We start from the raw sequence: 15859 nt of genomic DNA, 5'->3' as shown, positions 1-15859 counted from the left end.
GCAATGCCAATCTGCACATGCATGAGGGACTCAGGCCAGAGATCAGAATGATCTGAGGGGAATTCTGGGCATAGTTTGCACTGAGTATTTGACATAGATTGCTCTTGCTGGCTTCCTATTTCACTTGGATCTTAAAAAAAAAAACAAAAAAAACAAAAAAAAACGATTCTGGGCTTAAAAATCTCTTGCTTTGCCCTGTGAAACAAAGTTTTGTCTAAAGAATATCTTTAACCATTAGGTTATCTGTTACAGTGGCTTCTACACTGGTGGGTAGATATTTAAGCTGTTCAGTGACTTCTGATTTCAAGAAAAGCCTGATAAGAACTACCCTTTGGGTAAGAAGAGAAAAAAACCTGAAATAACCTCATCTGCATATATTTCAACCAAATGTTCTGAAACTGCATTTGATAAAATTAGCTCCCCTCAAATATCTAATTATTAACATTTTACAGTTAAAGATACTGTTAAAACTTTAAGGTCAAAGCAGTCCTTGAAGTAAGAACTCCTTGGAGAACTCCAAAAAATATTTTTTGTCTTTATCTATATTATACAGAGAGTGGGCATCGATAAATAACATTTTCTTCATGGCATGCTAATTGTCAGAAAGTGAGTTAGTCTCTTCCAGACATGCTGATAACATAACACAAGCAACATAGTGACTCTATGAAGCTCCTCCTTTTCTTTTCATAAATTTAACTACTAGCCAAACTATAAAAAGCCACATTATCTCTGGCTCAAAAATGTAGTTTCTACATGGCATAATTCCTGTGGTTTAGAAATGGTTCATGTAGTTTATACCTACAAAATATGTAGGAAAAGATTAACGTTAAAATTAATAACCTTCACACCTGTCAGAATGGCTATCACCAAAAGGAATACAAATAACAAATGTTGGCAAGGATGTGGAGAAAAGGGAACCCTGATACACTGTTGTTGGGAGTGTAAATTCGTGCAGCCACTGTGGAAAATAGTATGGAGGTTTCTCAAAAAACTGAAAATAGAACCAGCAATATAAACCAGCAATTCCACTACTGGGTATATAGCCAAAAGAAACAAAAATACTAATTTGAAAAGATACATGCACCCTAATGTGCATAGCAATATTACTTACAATTGCCAAGGTATGGAAGCAACCTAAGTGTTCATCAACAGATGAATGGGTGAAGAAGATGTGGTACACATATACAATGGAATACTACTTGGCCATAAAAAAGGATGTAATTTTGCCATTTCCAGCAACATGGATGGAATTGGAGGGCATTATGCTAAGTGAAATAAGACAGAGAAAGACAAATATTGTATGATATCACTTACATGTGGAATCTAAAAAATACAACAAACCAGTGAATAAAACAAACAAACAAACAAAAAGCAGACTCACAGATATAGAGAACAAACTAGTGGTTACCAGTGGGGAGAGGGAGGGGGGGAGGGGTAATATAGGGGTAGGGGGGAAAAAAGGGTTATTCTGGGATTATATGAAATGTGAAACTTCAAAATTGTAAAGAACTTAGTATTTAAAGAATCTTTCATTCAATAAAAAAAAGAAAAAATAATAATAACCTTACAGAGGTATACAATGGCACTATTAATAGCTAACATTTATTATATACCAGATACTATCCTAAATGCTTTATATACACAAATTCACTTGAACTTCAAAATAGCACAATGAGATGGGTAGTTTAGTACCTCATTTTCAGAAGGGACAACTGAGGCACAGAGAAGGCTAGTAAGTTGCCTGATGTCAAACAGCTAGTAAGTGGTAGTGTCAGGATTTGAATACAAGTAGTCTGGCTCCAGTTCTTATATGTTTATCTATGTTAAATTACATCTACATCAAATTCACCTGCACAGTCCTTTTGTATAAAAACTGCTCTTCTGTGCTAATTCTTAAGCAAGATCATACTGCATGTGCTACAAAAATCAGAAGTAAATAAGAATTATGTCTTTGTAAATGTAAAAAGGATAGCACGGTATTAGCAGAATACTTATCACCAGGAGGATTTGGTCAAAGTACTATATACCCTGTGTTCTCTTTGTCCCTTTCCTATACCCATGATACTACCTTATTAGATTAGATTTTTTTCAAGCTGTGTTAAAAATAAAAATCCATTTAACTATCTTTGTACATTTATATAAAAATATCAGTTATGTATGTTATGCAGTTATAACATTTCTAATGATATGATTGGAAGAGGCTTGTCAGTTTTATATAAATACACCAGATCATGTAATTACTTCCCCTTTTATTTGTGCAACTATAGAGCACTTAGAGTTTCTGAAGTTCTTCCATATTCTCATTTGATCTCATTTGACAGGAGACTTTAAAAGACTGAATACAGTGGAAGAGGTCATTAACCTAGGCTTGCAGGTTAAAATGTGACCTAATCACAAGACTGTAGCTTCATATTTAAAAAAAGAAATTGACTTACGTTCCAGACAAATGTGCTGCAGTATACTGTTTGCCTCTTATTCCTGCTCTTCTGACAGTCTGTAAGGTTAATGAAGCAGTGAAAAATAAGCACAGAATATGTTTGTTTCATCTCCCTCGGTCAGTACACATGCTAATAAGGCTGGGTTTGGTCCCAGTTCACTTCACTCTCTTCCACTGCCATCGACCCCTCTATCCACTGCTCCCACCAGGGAGACCCTTCCTCCTGTAAGGAACTGGCCAGAATTTTTGACTCAATGAGCCCAACTCCATCATGAGCAACGGATAATGGTTTTGAATACATCAACACTGCATGGTTATCTTTTGCAACAACAACAAAAAATAAGTTATGGTTTTAAAATGCATAAGTGTTTGAAGGGTAGAGTGAAAGGAAAGACATCTGACGTACACTGTACCACACAGGCTGGCTGCCCTCTGAAAATGATACGGGGCTTACAGGAAACTAGTACCACCCCATCTACTCTCCTCCATAATCAGATGTCATAGCAAACTGTCTGCTTAGGGATGGTCAAAGACAGAATAGCTCCTTTACAATTCAAAAATCATAGTTCTTTTCACTAAGAGAATACACATACACACACACACACACACACACACACACAGCCTCTCAGCTAGAAGTAGTAAAGTAGATAGTTATAATAAAAGGGCAATTAAAGTATAATAAGGAGTCAAAGGAAATCATATCCAATTAGAGAGGAAAGAGAAGGGCTTCTTATGAAAAAGATTGCATTGGATGGAACCCTCAAATGCAGGTAGGATTTCAACCTGAAGAGTTATGGGATGGAGTATGTGCTCTGCAGGCAAAGGGAACAAGTATTAACCAGGACAAGAAGTTGGAAAGTGTGTGGCGTGTTCAGATAACCGGCCGCATCAGTCAAAGTCCTCTCTTCTTGGCATGGCTTGTGAAGCCTCTCCTATTCTCTCCCCAGCTACCTGTCAATCCTGCCTCTCCAGCTGCTTCCCCAGGGTTGGAGCTATGGCCATTCCTCCAAAATGTCATGCTCTACTCCATGCAGCTTCCTCCTCTGCCTTGCATGCCTGCAGTGCTGCCTACCTGGCCCTATTTCTCTCCTTATTATTCTAACATTCTAGAACTAGGAAGGACGTTGAAGATCATCTAGGACAATTAACTCCATTGTTGCTCCTCCTGCCCTATTTGTTATTTCAAGGTTTTTTTATTGCCATGAAATCTCCCTCTTGCATTTCTTCTTTTATCCCTGGAAAGTCTGAAATTACTGGAAGGACTGGTTATATCCAGTAGCCAGAGGCAGCTGCCTTTGCTTCCAGATAAGCCCACTCCTCGCTTCTGGCGCACCCATAATTTCCATGAGAGCAATCAAAAGTATCAGAAGGAACCAACTCTCACTGTGCTGATAGGAAACACCTGTTCTAACAAAAGAGTTCCAGTAAAATCTGTTGCAAGTCTGGATTTGTTATTAATTAGTCAAACATAGTATTGTAGAGCAGTTCATTTCAACTTTCATGTGCATATGAATAAGCTTAGAATCTTGTTAAAATGCAGATTCTGGTTTACTAGGTCTGGACTACGGTCTAAGATTCTGAACTTCTAAGGAGCTTCCAGGTGATGTCAAAGCTACTAATCCTTGAAACACACCTTGGATAGCAACATTGTAGAGAATATTAGAGAATTTTTTAAATAGTAGAAACATAGTAGCACCGTGGACCATTCCATTGGATTTAGTAAACAGTTAAGATCTTCCTGTGTCAGGCACTGGATATTCAAAAATGAACAATCAACAAGAGAGACATGATCTCTCAAAGATTTTAGAGTGTGGTGGGGTGAAAGACACATGCACAGATTTTAAAATAATGTGGTAAGTGCAGGTTGCTTTGGGTGGATGGAGAAGGCTTTCTTAGCCCAAGGACATCATGGCAAACTCCCATGGTGGGCAGAGGAGGTGCCCATGGAGGACAGACTGAGATGAAATGGTCAGAGTAGGTAGAAGGAAAACTAAGAGAAGTCCAAAGGAAGAGAAGGCAATTTCAAGAAGGACTCCGTGGTTAGATAAGACAGAGAGGCCTGACGTGGGACTGGGAGGTCAGGTGCCTAGTGGTGCTCAACACAGAGAAGACAAGCCGGGAGCACATGTGACCCACTTGAGAGATCGTGTAGCCAAACCCCACCATTTACAAATAAGGAAACTGAGGCCCTGAGAGGAAGATCACTTGTCCCGAGCCCTGTAATCCTTAGCTACAGACTTAAATTTATTGATATCTAACCTAGAACTTTAAAGAAGAAAAACAAAACCAGGGAAGTACAAACAAATGGTAAGTAGCACAGTTTCATTATGTAAAAAATCCTACTGACATCAAGCAGAAAGGGATGTTTAACATGTATGACACGCACATTTTGTGCTAAACACTCTGCTAGGCCCTTCTATTTACATTACCTTGTTCTATCTCTGAATCGACCCCAGCAAGTAGGTATTATTCCAATTATTATGGAAGACACATTTGAGACTCTAGTGGCCTACATGAGAGAGACACATGAGTAACTAATAACAGAGAGCCTGGGAACTGAAGTTTAGTGGGAGGTCCTGGGCTCCTGGGCTGTTGTCACTGCTGTGTGATCCTTCTCTGGCAAGCAGAGTTACTCTGTTACAGGAAGAGATTATGGGAACATTAATAACACATGTCTGTATTATAATTAGACATAGATCAGGAAAGGAAAGCAAATCATTTTGGAAATGAATTTGTCTAGAGCATTTAATAGATGGTTCAGTTTTACTGATTTTATGTCTTGCAAATTCAGTTTGAGGCAGACAGACGTGCTTTTATCATCACTCTTAACTCCTTTGGCACCGAGTTGAGCAAAGAGGACCGCGAGACCCTCTACCCGACCTGTGGCAAGCTCTATCCCGAGGGACTGCGCCTGCTGGCCCAAGCAGAGGACTTCGAGCAAATGAAGAGAGTAGCAGACCATTATGGAGTATGTGTTTATCCCAGGTTCCTGAAAAGTCTTGTGTGATTTCATCACATGTATTTTAGAAGTCCGCACATCACATTTACACTTCTTATCTAAAACATTTATAATGTTTGTGCGATAGAAAGCAGTATCTCTTGCTGTAATGTCTCTCCCAAAGAAATACGCTGAGTTTCTAACCCAAGCTATTGGTGTTTTTTAAGGTTCCTGCCAAGCAACTACTTGTTTAAATCTCCAAGGAACGGTCATTTGAGCCCTTTTTTTTGAAGTGCTTGATAAAGCAAGTTCCCCAAGGGACTGGTGCAGTGTTCTGGAAATGTGAGCTCATGCCACAGTTATGTAAAAGAGCCTGATCCAGCCATCCTTTCAAGTGCCCATTGGGCAAACAGTGTTAGGTAAAGACTGTCTACTTGAAGGACAGGGGAAAATATGGACATACTGTTTATACCACTCCCTTTGCTCAGTGGCCAGGATTCGGGAAAGGAAAGAGGACTGCTCTGTCCTCTCCCACTCCAGCACCCAACTGCTCTTAGAGAGCCTGAAGCTTCTCAGCTCAAGGTTATAACCTCATCCCCTGGTACCGTTCCTTCTGACCTGCAGACAGTAACATACAGACCCTCCAGGTAGCTTTTCCAGAACTGGAATGACACTCCTCTTATCTTTGCCTATGGATTTCCGAAACCCTCCAGGAAAGATATGCCAGCAAACAATGCGTGAACATTTGTGACATCTCTTGTGTCACTGCAACAGGTTCTTTAGCATAATATTAAAATTTGAGTTTCTCCCCAATTTCCACCCCTTCCTCATTTAAAATTCCATAATGAATTTTAATCAGTTGTCATCTCAAAGAACCCATGAAGCCATACTAATTAAACCACAAGCACTCATTTAGCTTCTATAATGTGTCTAACTAGCCCTAAGAATCAAATGTGGAAATCAGCTCAGTGTACACTGAAAGTAGAACTGCTTTTGCCTCTTACCTTGTAGGCCTGAACAAGCCAATAGGATGGAATGCCATCTATACTCTTGTTGTTTGGATTTTTTGGTATTTCCTCAAGAAGCCAAAGATCCTACAAAAAAAATCCAGGCCTTCTGGATAGATTTTCTAAGATGGGTACACAGTTTCTATATTGCTGGAAAAATATAGTTTTTATATTTATAAAAAGTGAAAATTTGTTTAAAAAATTTCTTGTCTTTGTTTTTCAGGTATACAAGCCTTTGTTTGAGGCTGTAGGTGATGGCAGTGGGGGAAAGACATTGGAGGATGTATTTTATGAGCGTGAGGTATGATGTAAATGGAAATGCTGCTAGCTTATATGCTCTTTTTCACATACTCTGGGTCTTAGTATTTCCTTTTTTTTACTTGGGCTTTCTTTTTACAGTTGATCAGGCCAATTGATCATGTACATTCATAGTTTGAATGTGTATTAGTTAGTATCTCTGCCTTGGAGAGTCAAGGCACTGTGGTTCACATATGATGGCTTCTTGTGGGATTGTCATATCCAGACAGATGTGCACATAGCAAAGCTCTGGAAGTAAGGCAGCCATTCTGTAAGTATCTAGAGAAACAAAGCTAGGATGTTCTCATGATCACATATTGACTGTCCCCAGGGGGCACACCCTGTTAAGTGCATCCCACTCAAATCCATCCCTTTTTCAAGAAGGATTTATCACTCCTGTGCACAATTAGAACATTTAGGAATTATTTGCATGGAAATCCATCCCATCTAGATTATTCTCTTTCCCTGAAAAGGCAGAAGAATACTTGATCCATTTATAGCCAATTCCTGAGCTACTGAAGTGTGCAACAAGAGGACTTTGTGGGAGGGTAGCCAGGTAAAGTCCCCCAAATCTGGAGACTTTTTTCTAGTGTACTTTATTCATTTCCCTAAAACCACTGGTCCTTCCATGTCAGTCTGATTGGAACTAACAGAGAACCCTGAAATTCACCCACACTTTAGGATTAGACTGGCTTGGGAAAGCAGTATGGGGGGTCTTCCTGTAAGTCCTACTCTAGACATTTTCCAACGATTCTCTAGAAAGAAGTAAAAACAATGCAAGTATTCCCATATATTAGGGATGTTTTAAAATTCCACACTATTGCCCTTCTGCTGCAAAGATGGCTGTTAAAGGAGCTGCCCTTGGCAGGAAAAATGTGTGCCTGTTTCTAAGAGCCAGGGGCCTCCCCTTCCTGACTGCTTTGCTTGAGGTTTTCAGAATTACATGTGGGACTCAGTACCTCTTCTCCTTTCTTCTAAATGGAAAAGAATAAAGGAATTGTTCCATTTCAGACTGCACCCCAGTTAAAAAAATGTTTTTGAAAATTTTCTTTTACTGATCTGCCTTCTGCAGAAAAAAACTATTCAACTGTATGTCAAGTTGCTGCAGAGCATCCTAAGGAAACTCATAATATCACCTGGTCCAAATTCCAGAGGCCTGTGACATTACCCTGAAAGGCAGTTCAATAGCCTAAAAACCACCTTAAAATTTTAAAAATTGTGGCCAAGGAAAAATATTTCATCTACATGAGACAAGCCTACTAGCTAGAAGCCAAATAAATATCACTACAAAGTTCACACACACACACACACACACACACACACACTCCAAAGTCCTCCTAGGAATCTTGGTGCTAGCAGTGCTGCTGAGATTTGGAGCTTGTCTTATGATTTTACAAACTTACTTTTTAAACTACTGTTGTCTGCCTTTCTCTGCAGAGTGACGCTCTCCCTTTAGACTTGCTGAATTTCCTACTGTTTTCCTTTCTTTGACACAATTTAGAAATTGTCTATTTAAATACAGATAAGCACTACACAAGCACAAATCAGTCTGTAGCTTAATATTATTTCATTAAAGTAGTATGTTCCAGAAGAGTTGATGGTCCATGTTTTTTTTTTCCTTCCCCAGGTACAGATGAACGTGCTGGCATTCAACCGGCAATTCCACTATGGTGTGTTTTATGCGTACACCAAGCTGAAGGAACAAGAAATGAGAAATGTCGTGTGGATAGCCGAATGCATTTCACAAAGACATCGAACTAAAATTAACAGTTACATTCCAATCTTATAACCCGGTGAGGGGCCTGAAATGCAGAAAATCATAAATGCTAAGAGGAAGTTACTGAGGGAAATAGGAGTCGTGTTATATTATCTAGATCACACAAAACTAAGCCACACTGCACTTCATGAATTGCAGACCGACCGGAAATGCAGCAAGCCAACCCTGAAACAAAGCATTTCTTTTTCTTCCAGAAGCCTTAAATCTTGCTTCCACATTTATGTCTCATTCTTCACCTTGCCTTAGACATTAATTTTAATTAACCCTATGGTACTTTTCCTATTCTTATTTTTGTTCTTTTAAAAATCAGATCTTTTAAAAGTGTTTTGCTTTCCCATGATTCTCCACAGGCCCAAATACTGAGTGTCTGCTTTATTTTTTAACTGTCCATCCCTTCCCTAGGTCCACAAAAATCCAAAGCTGTACGTAGCCAACATGGACCACATATGGTGGAAAATACCTTATTTTTTTCTAATACACTTTGACCTGGTAGGCTTGGGAAAGCTACATAATTCCAAATCATATTCCATAGATGCAGGTAGTGTTAAATTTGTTATTAAGGCTACCACTTACAACTAATTTTCTCACAACTTTCTTTAAATAAAAGGTATACCTCTCTTTCTTGCAGTTTCTTCATACTTTGCCTGAGAAGAAAGTAACTCCATTAGTTGTATTTTATTCATTCAGAAGCATAAATCACAGGTTCGGTTTACAGGATATGGATTCTCTATAAAACTTCAGTAGAACTGGTGCAGAGAGCAACCCAGAAAAAGAAAAAGTGACAAACACTGCTCTAGTGCTTTCTTCAAAAATAAAAAATTCCTAAAGAGAAAAATCTGTATTTGCTATAGTTTAAAAATTAAACATATATACATATTTGAAAGTTCTTCAAGTGAGAATATTTACAGAGAATATACATATACTGGTAACTAGAATGAGGCACAAAGACCAAGAAGTAAATCAATTTTTCTGAAAAATTTCAGAAATTTTTTTGTAGAACATTTTCATAATTTTAGTGATAAGAATGTTTAAGCATAAGGAAAAACAGCGGCTCATACCGCCAGAAAGCCAAGTGCCTAGCCTCTCAGCTGTGCGAGAAGCCTAGGCCACACCCCAGTTCTGATGGCGGGGAGGCCACAGCTGGCGCAGGGCTCCGGTGCAGATCCATCAGCTGGACCCAGGGAGCCTGCTTCCCATGTACAGCCTCTGGTCTGGAAAGCATCCTCCCTAACTTGTTCCTGCCCCTGCATGCAGCTGCTGTCTTCCACTCTGAGGCCTGGATGCCGGGAGACATCTACATTTTACATTTTCACCCATGGTGTCTACAGTGGGGGTGGGTGAGTATGGGGGTAAAATCCTGGGCTTCTTTAAGGGCTGAGAGCAAAGATGTTGACAGGAAAGAGGCAGCTTAGAGAAAGTTGATTCTCAGACTAAGCCCTTCCCACCCACCTCTGCATGACATGCGTGGGGGCTCTTCATGTGCCACAAGGCCACAGGCTGATGATACTTCTCTTGTTCCCTCCATATACGTAATGAAGCTGCCAATCCCCCAAACCCTTTCCCTAGCCACCAAGTCTAACCATTGTGTGAATAGAGACGAATTTCCTATAACCTCATGAGGCAAATACTGTAGAATGTGCCCCTATTAGAGAAGGGGATACACGCTCTGCAATTTGAAGAACTTGCCTTGAACTTACAGCTTTTAAGTGTTGCTGAGATCTGACTTCTCTGTCTTACCTCAGGCAACTGGTCCACACTGGAGAATATGGACATTTGAAAAACATTACATATGCTAGAAAACGAGGCCAACAAATCAGGTACATAAAGCAACATAGAAAACAATGAGACAAAAATGTATTTCTTTTTCTAAGTGATCGAAGTTGAGGCTCCTTACCATCCCTTTCCCACCCTCCTCCCAGCAGTATTTCATCAATCTGTCCTATTTCCACCTGTATAATTTTCTGCAGTTGGTCTTGGAACATTGTATTCCAGTGAATTCTATACCCAAAATTGCTGTCAGTCTGCAGCCAATCCTGCCTGTGCGCTGGTGCCGACTTCCGGCCACGCCCTCCCCTTCACCCAGCTCCCTTTAGCTTCATTCTCAAAGGTTCGAAAGTACTTTATCAGTCTCTCCGTGGGCAGGAACCCGTTAAATCTCTAAGAAAGTTTTGCAGTCGGGAGAATTTGCTGTGCTAGGGGATTCAAAATTAGCAATTGCAGTTCTCAGGATATTTGGCGAATATCTGAGAAAAAAAAATGCCGTCCTTTTATTTGTTGCAATGCTTTAGGAACGCTGAGAGTAAGTGGAAATGACCATTTTGAATCTGGGTGAGTTTGGACTAAGCCTAACTTGCTGGATAGTGGAGGAGTTGAGTTAACCATTGGCATGGCAGCAATGTAATAAGACATTGAGAAAGGGAAATACATCTTTGGAGTGAAGAAAGACTTGGTGATGATCAGATTTGAGGGGTTTCATTAGTAGTAACTTTTAGCCTACCACTTGAAAAATGCTGTCAATGTCAGATCTCACAGGTAAGACGTAGCTATATGAGAAGGATACGACTGCAGTTTCACCTTGTTTTGTCTTAGTTTCAGCAGCAGACAAAATTCTCCTTATTGTTTGATTCATTTCAGTCATTTTGGGTCATTTTCTCTTCCCTTCCACAAATGGAGGCATTAATACTAATATGTGGGGAATAGAATTGCTGAGGAATATATGTGACATTATCAGACCATATCATTCTTTTTTTTTTAAATTAACCAATTCCTAACTTTATTAATATTTTGATAGATAAGAATAATAAGTACAAAATTAATATTGATATCTTATTCCATGTCAAAATCAGAACAGTGTATCAACGTGAAATAAAATTTCATAGAAAATCAGAGACCGACATATCCTCAATGTCCTGATGAAATTCTCTCATTTGTTATATTTCCTTCCTCTCCTTTGCCCCATGAAGTCCTCATTAAAAATATGAAATTTCATACATCATTGATAGGTCATTCAAAATCCCTAAAAATAACTCTGACAAGATAATATTCCTCTCCTGCCCATCGTTCCTAGGTAAACAAGAGAAGGGGCTTCATTCCTGCGAAGTCCACATCTTGCTAAATGGTGCAAATTAAAAATTTCACTGGTACTCACACCAGCGGATGTAGTGGGGAACTTGGGGAGGAAAGCGTTGGCTGTAGTAGTGTTGAGTTTCTCTCTTTTAGTTTGCCTGAATCTGCTGTTAATGGACCCAAATACCCTCTTGAAACCCCAGGCCTAGGCCAGTGCAGACATGGGCTCTGCAGTTTGCTCCCTTACTCATCCTGAGGTGCTGGTTCCGCAGACCATATCATTCTTAGTGATTTCATCCCTTATGTCTCACAAGAGCTGATGTTAGGAGTTTTGATGACATTTTGGATTGCTGCATAGTCACAAAATCTATAAGCTTTATAAATATGAAAATAGGATGCAGAAACTATCATAAAGGCCAAACCACCTGCCCTGAGCAATTTCCCATCCTGTTTTTCCTCTTTTACATCTTCATTATTCTATCTAGCCTCCCATCAATTACTTTTCCACCCTCCTCCCACTTTCTCCTCAGTCACTTTGTGCTGCAATTTTCTGCTTCCACCACCAGCTTGATCACTAATTGAAATCCAGCTGGTCAAGTTGGAATTCTCTTTGGAAAGAAAAGAGATACGTTAAGAAGATGCACATTGAAACTAGTGTCAATCAATGTATTAGAAAGGAATTGTCCCCAGAGAATTATCACTCTGACCAGATCCACAAAATGTCATTTAAAGACTAGGATCATTGACAGGCTGTAAAAGTATATCAGTAGCTCTCTGCAGACTTCTGATATCCCTGGGAATTTTGTTAACATTCCAGCCAGTGTGGCTCCTTTATTGACAAAGTTGGAAACAAGTTTTTAAAATAAATAACTAAATAAAGAAATAAGAAAGTATTAGGTCTCCATTTCAGGTAGCAAGAACTAGGCTCCCAATCAATAGAGAGGGCTATCATTGAGACTGGTTGCAGTGGCTTTACACGTCTACACATTCTTTAAAACTCCCCCACCAAGAGATGGGGTCTTTGTCCCTCCTCCTTGAATGTGAACTGGCCTTAGTGACTTAACTCACAACCAACCAAATCCAGAAAAGCAGTGCTGTATGACTTCCAAGGCAATGCAGTTTCCTTTGCTTACTGGATTTTGGAGTCCTGAGCTACAACGTAAGTAGTCCAGCTTCCCTGAGGCTCCCATTCTGTGAGGAAGCCAAGCCACATAGAGAGGCCAAGTTTAGACACTCAAACCACATGGAGAGGCCAGGTATAGACAAATATGACAGTCCCAGGAGAGCTCCAACCAATAGTATCAACTAGCAGCCATGTCTGGCCCAGTCAATCCTTCAGATACTAAAGCCCAAGCCCAATACCTGACCACAACTGCATGAGAAATCCCAGGTGAGAACTATCTAGACAAGTCCTTCTTAATTACTGACCCATGGAATCCTTGAGCTTGATAAAAGAGTTGTTTTGAACCACTGAGTTTGGGATACTTTCATGCAGTAGTACAAATGGAACAATGGTGCTCAGCGGTCATCCATTGCATGTGTCCTACAGGGTTTTGTGGCCTCTCTGAAGTCCTTTCTAAGGCCTGCCTAAGTCATCCACTCTCCAGCCATCTTTGCAGGTGGTCAGGGCAGGTGTGGTTTTCTGCACATATCACTTACAAATGAGTCTTGACTCTGGCCTGGAGGGACTACCTCTATGCCATTCGGAGACAGAAATGACATCCTCAGGGCCAGATATGAAAAGGCAACTCCAGGTGACAATGTGGCATCTTGTTTTCCAATAAGATTTGGCAGCAATAGGTTCACTGACACTGAATCTAGCTCTTCAGAGGTGACACCATTATAACATTTGTCGTTTTTTGAACAAACAGCAGTTTTAGATTTTAAATCGTTTATACATTCTTCTTTTGTAGGATTTTTTTAAATTAAAGCAGTTCATTCTCTGTTTAACTCTTAATGCTGAGATGCATATTTCATTGTGTAAGATGTTCACCATTTTAAAATTTTTGCTTTGTTTCAGTTTGGGCTTTATTTTTAATTTTCTGGTTTTTATTTAAATATGAGTGAAATAGTAATATATTACAGTTTATTTCTGCAACATCAGGAATTTTTATTTTTTCAGCTTCCTTTAGGTATAAATAACAAATAAAATTATAAGATATTTAAAGTGTACAATATGATGATTTGACATACATAGACATAGACATTGTGAAAGGATTCTCCCCCATCAGGTTAACACCATTTTTCTTGTGTGTGCGAGAACATTTAAGTTTTACTCTCTTAGCAAACTTCAGTTATACAATACAGTGTTATCAACTATATCCACCATGTAATGCATTAGATTCTAAGACCTTATTCATCTTACAGCTGACGGTTTGTATCTTTTTACCAACCTCTCCCTATTTGTACCACTCCCTGCACTTGGTAATCACTTTCTACTCTCTGCTTCTAATGAGATTGACTTTTTTTTTCTTTAGATTCCAAATGTAAGTGAAAATTAAAAGGAAATGTATGGCTAATATTTTAGTGATCTTCATGATTAGATATTTTAAAAAATGGTACTGATGAACCTAGTTGCAGGGCAGGAATAAAGACATAGACATAGAGAATGGACTTGAAGACAAGGGGTGGCAGGGGGAAGCTAGGGCGAAGTGAGAGTAGCATCGACATATACACTACTGAATGTAAAATAGTTAGCTAGTGGGAAGCAGCAGCATAGCACAGGGAGATCAGCTCGGTGCTTTGTGACCACCTAGAGGGGTGGGATAGGGAGGATGGGAAGGAGGCTCAAGAGGAAGGGGATATGGGGACATATGTATGCATATGGCTGATTCACTTTGGTGTACAACAGAAACTAACACAGTATTGTGAAGCAATTATACTCCAATAAAGATCTATTAAAAAATAATATATTTCTTAAGATGTGTGGAGGCATGGAAGGGTGGGTGACCATCAATTCCAGCTCCCAGGGTCCAGATCACATTGTTGTGTGCAAGGATTCACCCTGGTGGTGTGATAAGTGGTTTATATTGAATAAATCTTTCAGAGCCTGAAAGGCTTTTCAGTAGAAAGATCAGAGGAAAGTCATGCAAGATCCACACATACAAATAAATAAACATAAATCATATCATAAGGAATTAGCAGTTCACAGTTCAGCTGTTCCCTGTGCTGGAGGTAATTCTGTGAAACACCAGGATTATCTGAGCCACTGAATTTAACATGAGTTGTTAACAGTGGCTTTAATCATTTGGGTTCAAATAACCCTTTAAGAATCTGATGAACACTGTGGATACCTTCCATTAGAATAATAGACATTACACATTCACCTAAAAATTTGCATAGTATATGAAAAGACTATGGATCCTGTAAAATTCACTCATGAGCAACCTAGAAGTCTATAAACTCAGATTAGAAACCTCCATTGCATAGGCTGAGGAATGAAAATGACAGGTTAGAAAGTAATAGATGGGAAAGGATTTTAATTAGATGAATAAAATATAGATACTCATGTACACCTCTCATCTCTTAGAAGGGCATCTTGTTCAGCTGAGCAAGTAACTTTGGGATGGAAACTGGTGCTGTGGTGGAAAGGGCTCCCCTCTTGGCCAGCAAGTTCAGTCAAGGCAATCGTGGAGATGACGGAGGGACAGGGGTCACAGTCAGTTTGCTCTCATTATAGGCTAAAGCATCTAACCCTACTTAAAACTATTGATGTTCATATCCATCAAATACATTAAATAATGCTACTGGGGTTTTTGCAAGTAAAGTAGGTGAAAACTCTGCAGGTTGGTTGAAAATAATTACTGACCTATAAGTATAGTCAACTGAACTAGAATGGACACTAGTTTTCCAGGTAAGGAAACTGTAGTCAGAAGAGCTAAGAGTAGAGGAGCCAAAACTAGGTCTCAAGTGTCCTGTCTCTTCCATCTTATAAATATATTTTTAATATAAATATATATGTATTTCTTCATGGTGGTTTCATTTTTTATTTTCTCTTTAAGTTACAGCCTCCAGTTTAAGACTGAGGTTCCTGTTTGGTCCAAATATGTTCTGTGAAAAATGACAGAAATCCTGTCAAACTAGCTTAAAATACAAAAAGGAAACTTACCATCTCATGCCTTTGGGAATTTGAAGAGCTCATGGAACTGGACCCAGGGCTTCAAAGACTTCATTAAAAATTGTTTCTCTCTCTTCCCCATGTGGGGTCAGAGGTGACCAGCAGCAGCCCTGGGTCACATTGCACCAGCTACCCAGCCTAGCGGAAACTGTTCCTCTAGTCCAATAGCAACAAATGTTCTGGATTTGACAGCAACTGACCTGCCAAGGCATTTCACATA

The 15859-nt window shown here is 39.4% G+C and overlaps 1 protein-coding gene across 2 annotated transcripts in view; it reads left to right on the top strand.

The window, feature by feature from the left end:
* Nucleotides 1-9080, top strand: part of ATP6V0D2 (ATPase H+ transporting V0 subunit d2) — a 46660-nt gene extending 37580 nt beyond the window's left edge. The window contains exons 6-8 of one of the 2 annotated variants that reach the window (XM_036829802.1): nt 5229-5405; nt 6606-6683; nt 8307-9080. In XM_036829802.1, the coding sequence (XP_036685697.1) occupies nt 5229-5405; nt 6606-6683; nt 8307-8468 (417 nt within the window). In that variant the 3' untranslated portion in view covers nt 8469-9080. The remainder of the gene's footprint in view (nt 1-5228; nt 5406-6605; nt 6684-8306) is intronic. The other variant, XM_036829803.1, reaches the window with a different exon arrangement.
* The last annotated feature ends 6779 nt before the right edge of the window (nt 9081-15859 follow it).

Source organism: Balaenoptera musculus, chromosome 17, assembly GCF_009873245.2.
Source record: "Balaenoptera musculus isolate JJ_BM4_2016_0621 chromosome 17, mBalMus1.pri.v3, whole genome shotgun sequence".
Lineage (NCBI taxonomy): Eukaryota > Metazoa > Chordata > Mammalia > Artiodactyla > Balaenopteridae > Balaenoptera > Balaenoptera musculus.
Note: the sequence above shows the minus strand (reverse complement) of the source record. Positions and strands in the feature narration are given on the sequence as shown.